The sequence below is a fragment of the Mustela erminea genome, chromosome 14 (assembly GCF_009829155.1).
Source record: "Mustela erminea isolate mMusErm1 chromosome 14, mMusErm1.Pri, whole genome shotgun sequence".
NCBI classification, from domain to species: Eukaryota; Metazoa; Chordata; class Mammalia; order Carnivora; family Mustelidae; genus Mustela; species Mustela erminea.
Genome location: NC_045627.1, coordinates 87516261 through 87531464, shown reverse-complemented (window position 1 = coordinate 87531464; position 15204 = coordinate 87516261). Strand labels below are relative to the sequence as shown.

The following is a 15204-nucleotide window of genomic DNA, read 5'->3' as shown; positions in this document are numbered from 1 at the left end:
GTCAGCTCTGAGGACAGACGCAGGGGCAGCCTCCTTCCCAGCACAGCAGCAATGCTGGTATTCTGAATTAGGCACGGAAAACTGCAGTGAGTGGAGGCAGGGATGCTTGCTCATTGATCACTGCTCCACTCCAGGAGTTAACCCCTTTGGCCCTGCGCTGCTCCAGGGAAGGCACCTCTCCGGAGTCCTTGGGTGCAGGGAAAGAGGGTGAGCCCGCCAAGCACCCCGAAATGACTGGTACCCCTAAGCCACCAGAGACTTGGAGAAGGCCTAAGTTTTGTGCCAGGGCCAAACTTCCTCCTCCTAGTGGCTGTGGGTGCCAAAGAGAACCTTCTGGGTAAATACAAACTAGGAGAGTGCACTTCACTGAGGCAGGAGGCTGCGGTTCCCCTCTGCCTGCAGGGGCAGCCCGGGCCCAACTGGGGGATAAGGAGCGAGAGCACACTGGGTATGAGTGTGAGTGGGGTGGGAAGCAAACCAGAGCCCATCCTGTGCCTCTGGGGTGCCAGGCAGTGCTCCTGTGGTCCCGGGTCCAGGCACCCGGTCCTAGGGCAGAGTCAGAAAGAGCCAGGCACCAGTAGGGAAAGGAGCTGCTATCCCCTGGCCTCTGACAGCCCTACGCAGCAGGTGCGGCCACAAGGGAGCTCTCCTTCACCATCCCAGTGCCGGGAGTCCCAGATCCCCCTCAAAGCTACACCTCCCATGAGGGTGAAGAGAAGCTACCTGCCCCCACACACACACACCCCGGCTTGGGCTTCCCTAGAGCACTAAGGAAAGACCCCAAGCCTCCAGGTGAACCAGGCTGGGCTGGAAGAGGAAATGGACCCCTGATAGCACCCAGGCGGCGCTCCCGCAACACCTAGAAGTCTCTTTACAGTGGCCCAGGCTCCTCTCCAAAAAGCAGGAGATGGGTGCCAGCCTGTTGCCCCTTGAAGGTGGATCCGGCCAGAGCACGGGTGGAGGCTCAGAGGAAGTAGAAGCCTTGGCACAGGGAGCGGCCACAGTGTCCATCTGAATGGTCGAGGCATGACGCGCCGGCCACTGGGAGGCTAAGATGCGCTCAGCTCAGCTGTCTGCGCTCCTTCTGCGACACCCACTCTGCAGCGGCGGAAATCCGGGCTTGAGCTCAGCACCGCGGCGCAGCACTTGGGACAATCCCCGCCTCCCCCTTAGACTTCGGTCCCCTCCCGACTGTAGACCAAGTGGCCCACGCGGAAGCCGGCGGCCGCTGTCTGATGGCCGGTGCTGAAGCCGGGCGCGGGGCCTGGGGCTTGCGACCCGTGGGCGGCGACGGTCGTCGGTCTCCCGAAAGGAAAGTCTCCCGCCAGGCCCGCGGGGAAGGTACCGAGGCCGCCAGCCAGGGCCCCCATGGCCGAGGCGAAACTGGAGAAGCAGGCGGCAGCGTCGGGCCCGGGCGGGGACGGCGGGGCCTGCAGGTCCGGGGAGGCCGCGCCGAGGGGCTCCAGCTCCGGTGCCGCGGCTCCTCCCGGGCTCCCGGCTCCCGAGGGAGCCGCGGCGCTCGGCTCTCCTCTGCGCCTCCTCTTCCGTCGGAAGTTCCCGTTGTGGAACATCTTCTCGCAGTTTGGGTCCAGGGTCCAGTAATTGCCTTTACCTGAGCAGGAAGAGAGGACTCAGTTCAGAAAATGTGAGGTCTGGCCGACCGTGGTGGGAACGTGACGAACCCAGGTCAACTCCAGGATTTCCCCACCAGCCTCACGAGTCCTCACCCCCACCCTGAACCTTGAGGTTTGTGCAGGGAAGGGCCTCCACAGGCCGGCTGGGAAGAATGTGGACATCCCAGAAAGGCCGGGGAAGGGCAACAACCAAGAATACCGAGCCCCTCTAAGTCCAAGGCCAGGGAGAAAGCGTATGGGGTGCACGGCCCCCTGGACTGTGGCAGTCCCTCTGCCGATGGAGCGGCGCGGACCAGCCTTGGGCTCTGTGTTGTCTCCGCGCTTCACGAAGCGGCATCTCACTGGCTTTACCAATTCCTTGGCGAGGCACTGTCCTCCCTGTTTTACAGCAAGACACTGAAGCCCAGAGACGGACCCCCAAAGTCGCCCAGTTGACCAACTCCCCTGGTTCTTCCTCCGCAGGAGCGCACAGAGAGTTCGAGACTCACAGAGTCGCAGACTTGAAGTCAGGGTCTGCGGGTCCCGGGGTCTTCTCTGGCCCTGGCTGCTGCCAAGCACGACTCTCCTCCCCCTCCTCCCGCCTCAGTACCCCTAGCTGTGCAGTGTCTGAGGGACTGGGTTGTCCCAGGCCGCCCCAGTCCTAGAGTGCCAGCAGCGGGGCTGAGGGAAGAAGCGGAGTCCTGGACGGGGCATCCGCGCGCGCCCTTTTCACCTGGGTCATCCTCCTCGCGGGGCACCTTCTTGAAGCAGTCATTGAGCGACAGGTTGTGGCGGATGGAGTTCTGCCAGCCCGCTTTGCTGCGCTTGTAGAAGGGGAAGTTGCCGGCCACGTACTGGTAGATCTGGCTGAGCGTCAGCTTCCGCAGCGGCGCGCTCTGGATGGCCATGGCGATGAGCGCCGAGTACGAGTAAGGCGGCCGCACCAGCCGCAGCAGCTCCTGCTGGCCCGAGAGGCTCAGCCACGCCAGGTCGGCGCCCGCCAGGCTGCCCGGGGCGCCGAGGAGGGGGCCGGGGGCCGCGTAGCCAGAGGCCGCGTAGGGCTGCGCGGACCCAGGGCAGGGCGCATAGGGCGCGGGGCTGAGAGCCGGCGCGTTCAGCCACAGGCGCTGGCCGGCTCCCGCGGCGCCCAGATCCCCGCGCCCGTAGCCCACCGGGTGCGCGGCTGCCCGGGCCTGGCTGTGCGGGGCCCGGCAGACACCCGAGCCGTCGCAGTACGAGGCCATGTTCAGTCGTTCCCGGGCCTGGCCGGGAGGCTGGGCGCCGAAGCTCATGGGAGCCCCATCAAGCGTGGCCGCCAGCAGCTCCCGGGTGCCGCCCGCCGGGCCCCGCCCTCCGCCCTTTAAATGCCGTCGGGGCCCTCGCCCGGGTGAGTGTGGGTTACCAGCCCCCTCCCCCGACAGCGTCGTTAGAGTGTTGTCTGGGTCCCCGCCCCGAGGTCAGCTTTCCGCCCCGCCCCGGTCCGGACTAGATCCAGACACGCAGCCCTGGTGACTCCCCTACTCTGTGCCTCCTGTGCCAGAGACCAGAATCCCCGGGAATCTCACCTATCCCGGCCTCATCTGGCCTCTAGGGGCCCGAAGTCCTGGCTGTCATGGACCCTCGCGCAGGTACCAGGTCTCCCGCAGGCCCCAGTCGAAGGCACAGCACCCAAGTTCGCCCATGGGGGACCCTGCCCTTGCGGAATCTCTCATCACCCCGGGGCCGCTGTGTGGTTGGGGCCACTGGGAGGGGAGCAGAGGGCCGCTGCGCTGGGCAAGGAGTCTCCATGAAGCTCACGGATGTCGATGGGCTGGGGCCACGAGGAGAGGCAGCTCGGTGAAAGATGCGAGTGCCCGCCAGGCCTGACTGGGCCAAGACAGTGGCACTGGAGTCATACGGAGTCCCCCGCGCAATTAATGCGCTAAGGTGGACCAGACCCCTGAGAAAGCCGAGATGCTGGAAGCTCAGGACACCCCAGCTGTCCAGGGAAGCCTCTTTTTTCCCCAAACCCTGTCTGGCATATTCGTGCAGTGGCCTCCTACACGGAGTGCAGGGATTAGCAAAACCCTCCACTGCCTTTACTGGAACTCCCAAAACACTGGGCTTCTGTATGCCCCTGATTCCCTGCTCTGGAGCCATTCTCCTGGCTCCCCCAATCTCTCGGATCTCCAGGGCTGCATCTCCCCCTACCTCCAGGTCCCCCTGTCTCCAGGCTTCCTGCCTCCCTAATCCCCACCAGCTCTACGGGGGCTTCCCCCATCCAGCGCCCCGACCCCACGCGCCTGGCTCCCCAAGGCTGGGTGCCTGGGAAGAACGTCAGCCCCCAGGACTCAGGGTTCTTGCCACCTGCCAGCGCGCACAAGGAGAAGTGAAAATTCTCTGGTGATCAAGTTTCCGAGATAGTAGAAGGGGCCCATCACTCTGAAATGCAGCGCCAGCTCAAACAGAGCCAGTCTCACTGAAATTGGTTTCGCCCTGGGTCTGTGGATCCTCAAAGCAAATACATTTAAATGCATTTAACAAACCAAAGTTTCAGTCCCACCGCCAGCCTCCTTCTCCACTTAAGGAGGAGGGCGGTGGATCTGGGCTAAGGATGGGGTGGAGGGAAAGGTTTGGACTTTGGAATTAAGGGTCCCAGCTTGTGTCAGCCATTTACTGTCGGGATGGGCTTAAGGCCTCTCAAATCCTAATTTCAAATTTTCTGTACAACAACTGATTTGTGGAACAATTTAACAAAGAGCAGAAGACAGAGTCCCTCCATTGCAACACAGGGTTCTCCTTAGAAGTAACTGCCCTTACCCCTGGGGATAAAAAATATATGTTTATAATAAATAGCAATGTGAAATCTGGACATTAGCAAAAAAAAAAAAAAAAGTTCTCACACAAGGAAACAAATTTGTAACTATGTATGGTGATGGATGTTAACTAGATTTTTTTATGGTAATCATTCTGCAAAATATACAAATATAAAATTATTATATTTTACACCTAAAAAAAAAAAGTAACTGCCTTTAAGAAGTAGGGGGTGATCTCAAGGTGACTCAGGGTGTTCCAGACTTCTAGAGGGTAGAAGCCAGCCCCTCAGCTGTTCTGTACCCACCTGTCCTCTCCCGCTCCCCCCAGAGATTTCTGATTGTTGTCGGAGGAGTACAGGTAGTGAGGATCTCAGGTACCTGCCAGAAGCTCCCCAGGCTCATTGCTGCAGGGACAGCTGGGGGCGGAGGGATGGGTGTTCTCAGTGTGGAAAACACTACCTGCTTCCTCTTGCTCGCATCACAAACAGCAGCCAGACCCATCTGCCCACTGGCGATTCTCAGTGCTTCCTCACAATTTTAAATATGTGCATTCTCTGTGGGTGTGAAAAGCTTTTTGGTAACAGCATCTTTATTTATTTTTTTTAAGATTTTATTTATTTATTTGACACAGAGAGAGAGATCACGAGTAGGGGGAGAGGCAGGCAGAGAGAGAGGGGGAAGCAGACTCCCCGCTGAGTAGAGAGCCCGATGTGGGGCTTGATCTCAGTACCCTGAGATCATGACCTGAGCCAAAGGCAGAGGATTAACCCACTGAGCCACCCAGGCGCCCCAGTAACAGCATCTTTTTTTTTTTAAGATTTTATTTATTTATTTGACAGACAGAGATCACAAGTAGGCAGCGAGGCAGGCAGAGAGAAAGAGAGAGAGGAGAAAGCAGGCTCCCCGCTGAGCAGAGAGCCTGATGTGGGGCTCGATCCCAGGACCCTGGGATCGTGACCTGAGCTGAAGACAGAGGCTTTAACCCACTGAGCCACCCAGAAGCCCCCGGTAACAGCATCTTTAAAGAGAAAACGTCTTCCCATCTGCGAATATGGTTGCAAGCATGACTCAGATGTGTTCCTGATGAAGCAAACTGTCTTGGCTCATGTCCGCGCCTCTTCCCCTCCGCAACAATGCTTAGTTTGGTGAGAGTCTAAGCAGGTTTCCACATGGATTTTGAAAAGACTGCCAGTTAGGAGGCAGCTTTCCAGAAACCAGGCTTTGCGAGGCTAGGACAGTGCAGAAGCCACCCAACTTGGTCTTGACCTGAACCATAGGAGTCATGGAGAAAAAGCATCAGACTCAGCAGCACAGCCATGTGGGTGGGGCACGGGGGTGGTTTCCAGCGCAGCCTGCATCCAGAGGACCTATAGCCCTTCTTCCCTTTGTTCTAGCAGTGGGTGTGGATGGGTAGTTTCTGCAGAGTCCAGAAGCTTCTGCTCCTCCCTAGGGAGGGGTGCGGGGAGGGGGGTAGATTGCCCAAGGCACTGAGTGTAGGAGACACTTGTCTTGGTGGAGTAACACTGTGATGAAGGAGGAAGCATTAAGGTTATCCCCGTGAACTGCGTGACTGTGATAATAAAATCAGAGACAGTGAATTTTAAAGAACATCTTGGCTCATCTCTTACAATGAAAAGGAATAAAAAAAAAAAAAGATGATCATTCTTTCCAAATCCCCTTTAATTTTAATAGCCTTTCTTTCTGTTAATATTGTAATTCTTTAACACTTGTGAGTTTCAGGACTTCTAAGAAAATCAGATGAAGCTTCATGTAATTTCTTTCAATTTTGCTTTTATAAAAAGCATTACGGTTTGCGCAGGAAGGCCCATATTTTAATCATTTTTCCTGGCTTTCTGAGCCCAGTGTCCATCCTCCATCTCTACTGTAATAGTTTCCCATCTTTCAACAGATTGGACCCATAAAATGAGTCTCTAGTAGATGGAGTACAGTCATTTGCGGGAAGAAATGCTTTAACATTTGAGTCAGAGTTGGATGGAACTCTGATGAGAATTTTTCGAAAAGGGGAAAAAAAACCCCAAAAAACTCATGGGGATGAAATAACATGGAAAAAGACTCCATCTTCAGAGTACCCGGCTCCCCTTGCGCCCTCAGCCCTTCCCAGGTTTCCCAACAGAGCTGCACCCCTTCCTCAAACCCTTGCCCCTTCCCCTTTAGTCTCAAAAATGACCCCACTGCCTGCTGTGAGGATGGGTCTCCCCAACCTTTTCCACCAAACGTCTGCGCTTCCCCACAGCTGCACCCGCACCTTGTTTTCCTTCCTTCTGGTCATCATGGGAGAGGCGTCCCTCCTTGTCGCACTGGTCTCTGGGTGAGGGAGGTAGGACTGGGACCAGGTGGGGCACAAGGGCCACCCGATGTGCACCATTTAAGGAGGCAGCCCCTGGCAGGGCCCCGAGTGAGAGGTGCAGTGCTCCCAGTTCTTGTGCCCACACTTCTCCCAAGGGCCTCCCTCTGTGACCCTCCCCATCCCCCGCCACCCTGCCGCTTCCAGGTCTCGGAGTCCCCCCCGGGGTCCCTCTCCAGATGCTGCTCCCTCTGTTTGCTGCCCTCCTGCCTCTGCCGGCACTTGCTCTGTCTTCCCCTTGGAAAACACAGTTAGCCCAAAGCCCAAGCCCTGCTCTGGGATGTCTCCGGTGTCTTCTGTCTCCAAGGACATCACTGGATGGTGATGACTCTCTCGCCTCCTCGCCTGACTCTCAACAGCCCTTGATGCCTTCCAGATCCACACCCCTTCCTTTCCCTATTTTTCAGCTCTGTTTTCTGATTTATCTCCCCTTTCCTGGGTTCTTCTCAAGCTCTAGGTTGGCCTGCCCCCCCTCCAGGGCTCTGTTTTAGGACCCCTTTCTCCATGCCCTGTGGGTTTAAGTACCAGCCAGTAACTCATGGTTTCTTAGACTCAGCGTGATTGACGCTGGGCTGGATAAGTCTTCGTCGCCCTGTGTCTTGTAGGATGATTAGCGGTGTCCCTGATGTCTGGCTCCTAGATGCTGGCCGTACCCCTCTGGTGTGACAACTAAATGCCTCCTAAGCATTGCCAACGGTTCCCTGTCAGGCCAAACCACTTCCAGTGGAGAACTCCTGAATTCCCGAAAGAGTCTGTCACTTTTGTCAGCCATTTGGTTGTCCTCTTCTCTAACTCAACATGCCCCAACTGAATTCGTCATCCTTCACACAAGAACAATGACAGCAGCCTCTAGCAGCGGAGAGTGGCCCCAGGCTGACAGCCGTCAAGGAAGCAGGAACTCCAGTCCTTTAACCATCAGGAACTGAGTCCTGTCAGTGACAGCAGCTACCTTAGAAGAGGGCAGGGCGCCAGAGACAGTAGCCAACACTTTGATTTCACTCTCAACAGAATACCCAGCTATGCTTTCCAGACACCTGGCCTACAGAATCATGAGCCAGTGAAGGGGCATTGCTTTAAGCTGCTAAGGGGTGGTAATTTGTCACACAGCAACAGCCAACTTAAAACTAAGGCCAACAGGGCCACGTCATTCCAGTTCAGTGACCCCCACTCTTTGCAGTGAGAAGGAGGTTCCCACGTCTCACTGAGTCTGGCCCTGCCCCTGTGCCCTTACTTCTCGTTATCTCTTGTGTGGGACTCTAAGAAAGGCACATCCACTGATTTTCAAGGCTGATTGGCAGGACCCACCCAGGGTGAAAATGTCTACCTAACTTTTTTTAAACATTTGAAATTGGAGAGAACTCAAGCTTTTGGTCCTTGAATGGATCACTTACAGCATCCACAACAACTGTCCTTGACTTTTGCAGTTCTCACGTTGAAAAGAAGGTCCCATGTTCTAGAATGACATATGGATTTCCAGTTTCTCACTCTAGAAAAGGTCAGGCCAGGGGCCACTGTGGCCAAGAGCTCTGGCGGCACTAAACCCAACCTTGGCCTCACGCCACAGACCTTAGGTCAGTGATTCCATCTCTGACTTTCATGTTTTCCCCACCTGTGAGGTGCTTTGACATATTGGGTTTCTTGATTAATACGAGAACTGAAATTTGCTTCAAACCTTTTTTACTGAGAAAAGAGACTAGAACATCATTAGGGTTGCGCAGATGCCAAAACTTTTCTTGGAGAACGTAGAGGGTGAGAGATTATCTACAGATACATCTGAATCCAGATGTGGGCTTTAGTCCCAAACACACCTGTTAGCCTCCTCAAAGCCTCGGTTTCTCCATCTGCAAAATAGAACCAATCATGCCCATCTCATAGTTATGACAAAGACTCCCTGAGTTGATACATGTAGAATATGCATGAGTGAGTGATTGCTATCGAACCTCTGTTGGCATTCTCTCTTTCAATTAATCAATCATCCACTGGTCTAGAGAGTGAATCTTACATGTAGCATTCGTGTCCCGCTATAAGTTAAATACACTCACATAATGTTCTTTCTATTCCTGACAGATAACTGAGGAAAGGCTTTATTTACTAGATTTTTTCTCCTCCTTTTTTCTTTTACTAAGGAAAAACCTGACCATACTTAAATATAATATTTAAATAGATGACATCTCACTGATTTTTCAACTCTTAAATTTTGTATATTTTAACTTTCATTCTCACCCAGATCAAATGTTGAGTTCTAGTCTGTAAGTTCCGGCTGCATGTGCTTCATCTCTGTGCACGTGGGTATTTTGTCATTGAAGCCTTTAAATATAAATTGTAAACCTTTTGATTCTCTGCTCTTAAATGTGTCAGCATCCATCTTTTTAAAAAAAGACATCATCTTAGACACCATCTCATAATCACAACGAACAAACTGGCAGTAATTCTATAATGTTATCTAATATACACTTCATATCAGAATTTCTCCAATTTTTCCTAAATAACTTTTTAGCCTTTTTCTTTCCAAATCAGAATCCAATGTATCTATGAGAGCTTTCCTGTATTGGTCATGTCCCTTTAGTTTATTTTATTCTAGAACATTCCCTACCTTCTGCTCCCTGCCCCAGAGTTTTTATTTAAGGCACTGACTTGTGGGAGGTCCCACAATCTGGATTTGTCTGCTTGTCTCCTCTGGTAATGGTAACCTTGTTAACGTATCCCCTGCACTTCTTTTATGCTGGAAGTTAGGTTTCAAGATTGATATGGATTCTGGTTAAGTTGTTTCACCCCATCGTACTGGCAGGCACACAACACCAGGTTGGTTCCCTCTCACTAAGTGTGGTCACTGGGTTAAGGGAGTGAGAGCTCAATCTCCCCATTGTAAAGGCAATTAGGAATTAATCCATGGTATGATGCTTGAATACAATTAAAAAAAAAACCCACACAGCAATTGTGCTAATAGGTATCTATCCAAAAGATACAAGCATAGTGACTCAAAGGGGCACTTGTACGCTGATAGTCATAGCAATGTCCACTATAGCCCAAATATAGAAAGAGTCCAGATGGCTGTTGACTGATGAATGGATAAAGAAGATGTGGTGTATATATACACGGAATATTACTCGGCCATCAAAAAGAATGAAATCTTGTCATTTGCAGTGATGTGGATGGAACTGGGGGTATTATGCTAAATGAAATAAGTCAGAGAAAGACAAATACCTTTTGATTTCACTCGTATGTGACATTTTAAAAACAAAACAGAGGAACACGGGAAGGGAAGGAAAAATAAAATAAAAACAGAGAGGGAGACAAACCGTAAGAAACTCTTAATTATGGGAAATAAACTGAAGGTTGCTGGAGGGGAGGTGGATGGGAGGGGGTAATTGGGTGAGGAGTATTAAGAAGGGCATGTGACATAATGAGCACTGGCTCTTATATGCGACTGATGAACCACTAAATTCTACCCCTGAAACGAATAATGCAGTATGTGTTAACTAAATTGAGTTTAAGTAAAAAATTAAAAACAAAAATTCAGTCCCCCAAGGAAAAGGATCCCTAGGTAGGAATATCCACTGATCTTATTTTCTGTTGGTGGTGTCTGCCTGAATCAGTCTACTGAGGGTTACAACCCGGGAATTTCCTAATTCCATCACTCCGTTAACATTCATTAATAGCTTCCATCTTTCTGTAAAATAGACCTGTCATCAATTGAACTGTAATTCCTATTAAAAAGACAACTCCCCCCATGATTCTTTCCCCTTACTGATCCATTTTAAGAGTAAGGTGTTGGTAAAACAGTCATCCTAATTGGAAACAATAAGTTTAATAAGAGAAGGTTTTTTTGAGTATCACTATGGAGTCAGGAATTTTTCATGTACTTAATGTTTTAATAAATTCTCATTATTTTTGTGATTTCTTATCTTGCACATCACCTGGCACAAAACATGTCTATTTGTGTCGTTAGGGAGGTAGATAATGGTGCTTTTTTTTCCTGTATTAGGATTTTTTATCCTAATAACTTTTTAAAAAATAATGAGTGCGCCTTGTCTTCATTGTCACCCATAAACAGACCACAAACTCCAGGAAGCTGAGTTAAGAGACTGAAGTCACCCTCTTTGTGACCAGGTGACGGCTTTGGGTGTCCATCATCCCTCTTGGGAGTGTCTCCGTCCCTAATTATGTGACTGTAATGCCATCTAGTGGGAAGTTAGAATCTATTTCCTCAAGTAGACCCGTTTGATGAGAAAAATCCCACATGTGTGTCACATACCAGGTAGCTTGAGTTCCATTACTTCCAAGGAACTTAAGCTTAAGCAGTGAAACAGATAAGAGGAAAATAATATTCATAGTTTTTTGAGGATATGATCTTTCTTCAAGAAAGATACTGTGCAAAGTGGACACGTTGTTCTTATCATAAAGTTTTCTTTGATATGTAAATTTTTTAGAAATCAACTCATTTGACCCTTTTTGACTAGTTTCAGAGGTAGAATTGAATGGTTCATCAGTTGCCTATAGCACCCAGTGCTCAGTCCATCGTGTCCCTCCTCAGCCCCCTCACGGTCCCTCCCTGCCCGTCACCCAGTTACCCCAACCCTCCGCCTCCCCTCCTGCAGCCCTCAGTTTGTCTCCTAGAGTCCAGCCTTTCTCAGGGTTTGCCTCCTTTTCAATTTTCATCTTATGTTTCCTTCCTTGTATTTTTAAAATTTGAATTAAAAATTATAATGCCAATTTTCATGATAATTCCATTGATTTTTTTTCAACAAAATGCTATTAAATACACAGGACTTTGTAATAGGTGTAGAAATTTTATTTCAGAGAAAGATCTGCTGAAGTTAAACACCGTGAATATCCCCTTGATTTAGAAAGAAAAAAAGAAGAAGAAGAGTGTATTTGAAATGAATTTAAAGTTTCACTGATTATTCGAGAAAGTGCACTCAGTTCCTAGTTGGAGGCAGGAAGTGTTTGGGGGCCAGTAGACCCGAATGTCCACCTATGACAGGTGACCTCAGCTGGGCAGAGCCTCCACCCAAGCTTTGCATGTGAATGATCAAGTCTGTAAAAGCGAGATCTGCTTTTTACAGCTCTTAACTCGCCAACTGTATGAGCATCTAAATCCTATTTTTATTAGGAAATGTGTAAGGTAATATGCATGTAATAGACTAGGATAGAGGTTAGGATGCTCTTGACCCCTTGCTTGCTGCTGTCCAGATGCGATTCTGGCTACATCCTATAATGACAAAACGTCCAAAATCGTTTTATTTTTCAATTTCTTATCATTTGTTTTCCTCACGTTTAAGTGATGTCCCCTGATTCCTGACCACTTTGGTTCAGTCTTGAATTGCGCCAGCGCAGGCAGACAGAAGGGGTCGGGCTCCTGGCCCCTCCTCACCAGGGAGGCAGGTAGAGATGATGCGGAGCGCGCAGGGGATGGGCAGGTGTCTCCAGCCGTCCGGTCTGCGTACGTGCCACAGAGAGAAGGTTGCTGCCGCTCCAGAAGTAGAAGAGGTGGTTTTCCAGATCTTACTGCGGCCCAGACTGCCTCTAACTGTTCTGTCCTGACACAGAGCACGGGCCAGGAATGCTCGAGCCAGGAGCCAGACGGCCACGGGAGCCCACACCTTGCCTAAGTGGCAAGGAAATTAGCACTTAGGAGCATGGACCCTGGAGGTAGGCAGTCCTGGCTTACAATCCACTTCTTTGCTCTGTCCCTTTGCCTAAGTTAGCAAACCTCTCGGAGTCTCATTATCCCAGTGGATAACCTATGTAGTAATACCATCTGCTTCTCTGGGTCATGGAGGGTAAGTGAAGTAATGCATGCAAAACACCTGTTTCTTGCTCAATACATCATTATTAAAGAGTAACAGTTATAAATATCAAGATAATTGTATATTAATATATTAATAATGTAGCAATCACATTTTATGTTTTATCTTATATGTTGTTACATGTTATAGAACACAATTATATTAATATTTTATATAACATAAAATATATATTACTTAGATATTTAATAACATATTAAATTACATTAAAATATTGAATTAAAAGTTCAGTATATCGTTTAATGCTAACCTGTTAAATTTTATGTATTGGTTTACTTACTTACTTAATTGGTTTTCTGGGAAAGCTGGCTGCAGGAAATGATGTTCCCATTTCTACATGATGATTGCCTCTAAATTGGTTCTTAGCTTTTGCCAACTCCACATGTCAGTTAGATGAGTCTGACTTCTTCCTCTTGCTGCATTTTCCAGGGATTTTTCAGGGGTTACCCCCTTGGAGTTTGCTTGTTTATAGTATTTTTAAAAATTTTTTGGATTGTGGACAGCACTGAATACGGGCATATCTATCAAAACGGTCTGGTCCTTTGACCCACAAAGCCTACAGATTCCAGAATGCCTATGAGGAGAAAACTTGTCTTAAAAGATACTGCTTGGTTTTTTCTACTATTCTCAAGTAAACTGTGTTTTCGAACTACATAACTGAATGGAGAACAGAAGCCTATCAGAACCTAAGTGTGTCTTAGGTCTGTTTATAATGTATCTATGAATTAAAATAAAGATGACTGCATATTAAAAAAAAACTTTTGGATTCCTGCGATTTTGTCAATTTTGTATGTTTGGGGGATGCTTGCTGGAGCAGATCAGGACCCTCAGGTCACAACCTCTGATCTCTGTGGACTTCACCTGAAGGTTCCCTTTGTGCCCACATTGGCTCAAGCATTGTCTGTGATGGTCTGAAATTGATGGAAAGGGCTGCGTTCAAAGGAAATGAACTCTTTGCCATGCCAGGCACTGTCTTCTTCCCAGCCGATGGCTAAGCATTTGCTCAGTTTCCGTCAGATTCTCCCAGGGCCTGATGGAAAAGAAGTAATTTTCTTAGCATTTGATGATTATCCCCTGTGTCTTCAGTTACCTTTGGAAAGCTACCCACAGAACAGCAGCTCTGCAGACATGGAGGCAAATACCCAACATCTGTTTAGTTTGGTTACACATCTGTAGAGAATTGCATTAAGGAAAAATGAAACCCATCTAATTACAAGATGATAATTAGCTGTGGGTCTCTGCAGGCCCAGTGGAGCAGGGCACCAGTTCAAGGTTGGCCCATGCACCTTGAGGCATCACTGGGTTGGTGGCCTCCGTGCACCTCCACAGTTTGCAAAGGATGGGTCGAGGAGCCGGACTTCTTTGCCCGCCCAGGCTAGCCGCTTCTGTCTACTTCAGAGGCATTTCTGAGGGAAGACCCCGGGCCAGGGAAGCAGACGGATCACCAGCCCTGCGCCCTGGACATGCTCCTCAAACTTCCCCAAACCTTAGATTGCTCTATCCATAAAACATGCCTCATCTCAGAGAGGTTTTATGAGGGATTTAAAAAAAATGTTGTAGAAGTATTTGCAATGTACTATGCAAGATTACGGTGGGTTTTTTTTTGTTTTGTTTTGTTTTGTTTTCTCTGCAGAAAACACTCTGTTGAGAACCAAATAGATACACTTTTTAAGAAGAGGTTATGTTCAATGAAGACTTCACAAGCCAGAAATATCTTCTTACCACTTATTTTTGAAAGAATTATTTTTAAAATGAATTCTAACCCTTTGGTCTAGTTCTCCTTACCTATCAGTGTGGTTATAATGATTGGGGTTGGATTTAAAAATAACACGTATTGAACACAGTGCAGGGTGTCGAGATATCGTCTGCTGCAGCTCCTCATGCTTCTGTCTTTGCAGACGTCTCTGTGCCCTTTGGTTCCGCTAGGACAGATGCCTTCGGAAGCAGCGCTCCCAGCGGACACAGGCTCCCCGTGGACTTCTGGCAACGTAAGGTTGTATCTGGCAGGTGCACATAGGAGCCGCTCTGTTCCAAGCAGTGCCTCCAGCGGAGACGCAGCCATAGGTCAAGGGTGGGAACGGGAAACTATGGGAAGCCGCCAGCTTTGGCAGGTGAGCTGATTTCATTCCACAGAGGTGACCGCCCACAGACGGTGGCTCCTGGAGTCCTGCTCAGGAGGGCAGAGATGGTGGACTGCAGGTTGAAGCAGTGGCTCACCATTGGCTCCAGCAGGAAGTGGCAGCTTTCTGTGTCACTTTCACAATACCTTTATCCCATAGTTTCATCACCAGATTCCCTGCGTGAAATCTTCCCTGCTTGTAATACCCAAAGTAACGTCTGTTTTCTTAATTGGGCACTGATACGCCGCAGGTGAATTTGGAGCTATTTATTGGATTATTGGGATCCTTCTAATGGTATGATTTAGAATCTGTGCTATCAGCAAAAAAATTATTACTTGTCATATCTACATGTGCTTTGGGTCACGCAAAACACCCTTACAGAAGTGATGTCCTTTGAAATTTTCCAGGGATCCACGAGGTAGGAAAAGTAGATCACCGTTATGCGGGTGAGAGCACGGAAATCAGGCAGAGGTGGTTCAGGAAAGTATGACCGTAAATCTCCTG

General features: G+C 49.5%; 1 protein-coding gene across 1 annotated transcript; it reads right to left on the bottom strand.

Annotated features, from left to right (window-relative positions):
- Positions 1 to 814: 814 nt before the first annotated feature.
- FOXI2 (forkhead box I2) lies at positions 815 to 2920 on the bottom strand. Its single transcript, XM_032313733.1, has 2 exons — positions 2347 to 2920; positions 815 to 1612 (listed from the first exon to the last, which is right to left on the bottom strand). The coding sequence occupies exons 1-2, from the start codon at positions 2903 to 2905 to the stop codon at positions 1170 to 1172; spliced, it is 1002 nt and encodes a 333-aa protein (XP_032169624.1). The 5' UTR covers positions 2906 to 2920; the 3' UTR covers positions 815 to 1169.
- Positions 2921 to 15204: the final 12284 nt, after the last annotated feature.

Excerpts from the sequence above, each read along its gene's own strand:
- FOXI2 (XM_032313733.1), bottom strand. The coding sequence starts at position 2,905 with ATGAGCTTCGGCGCCCAGCCTCCCGGCCAGGCCCGGGAACGACTGAAC. Across the intron at positions 1,613-2,346 it reads CCGCGAGGAGGATGACCCAG|GTAAAGGCAATTACTGGACC; the intron begins GTGAAAAGGGCG and ends CTTCCTGCTCAG.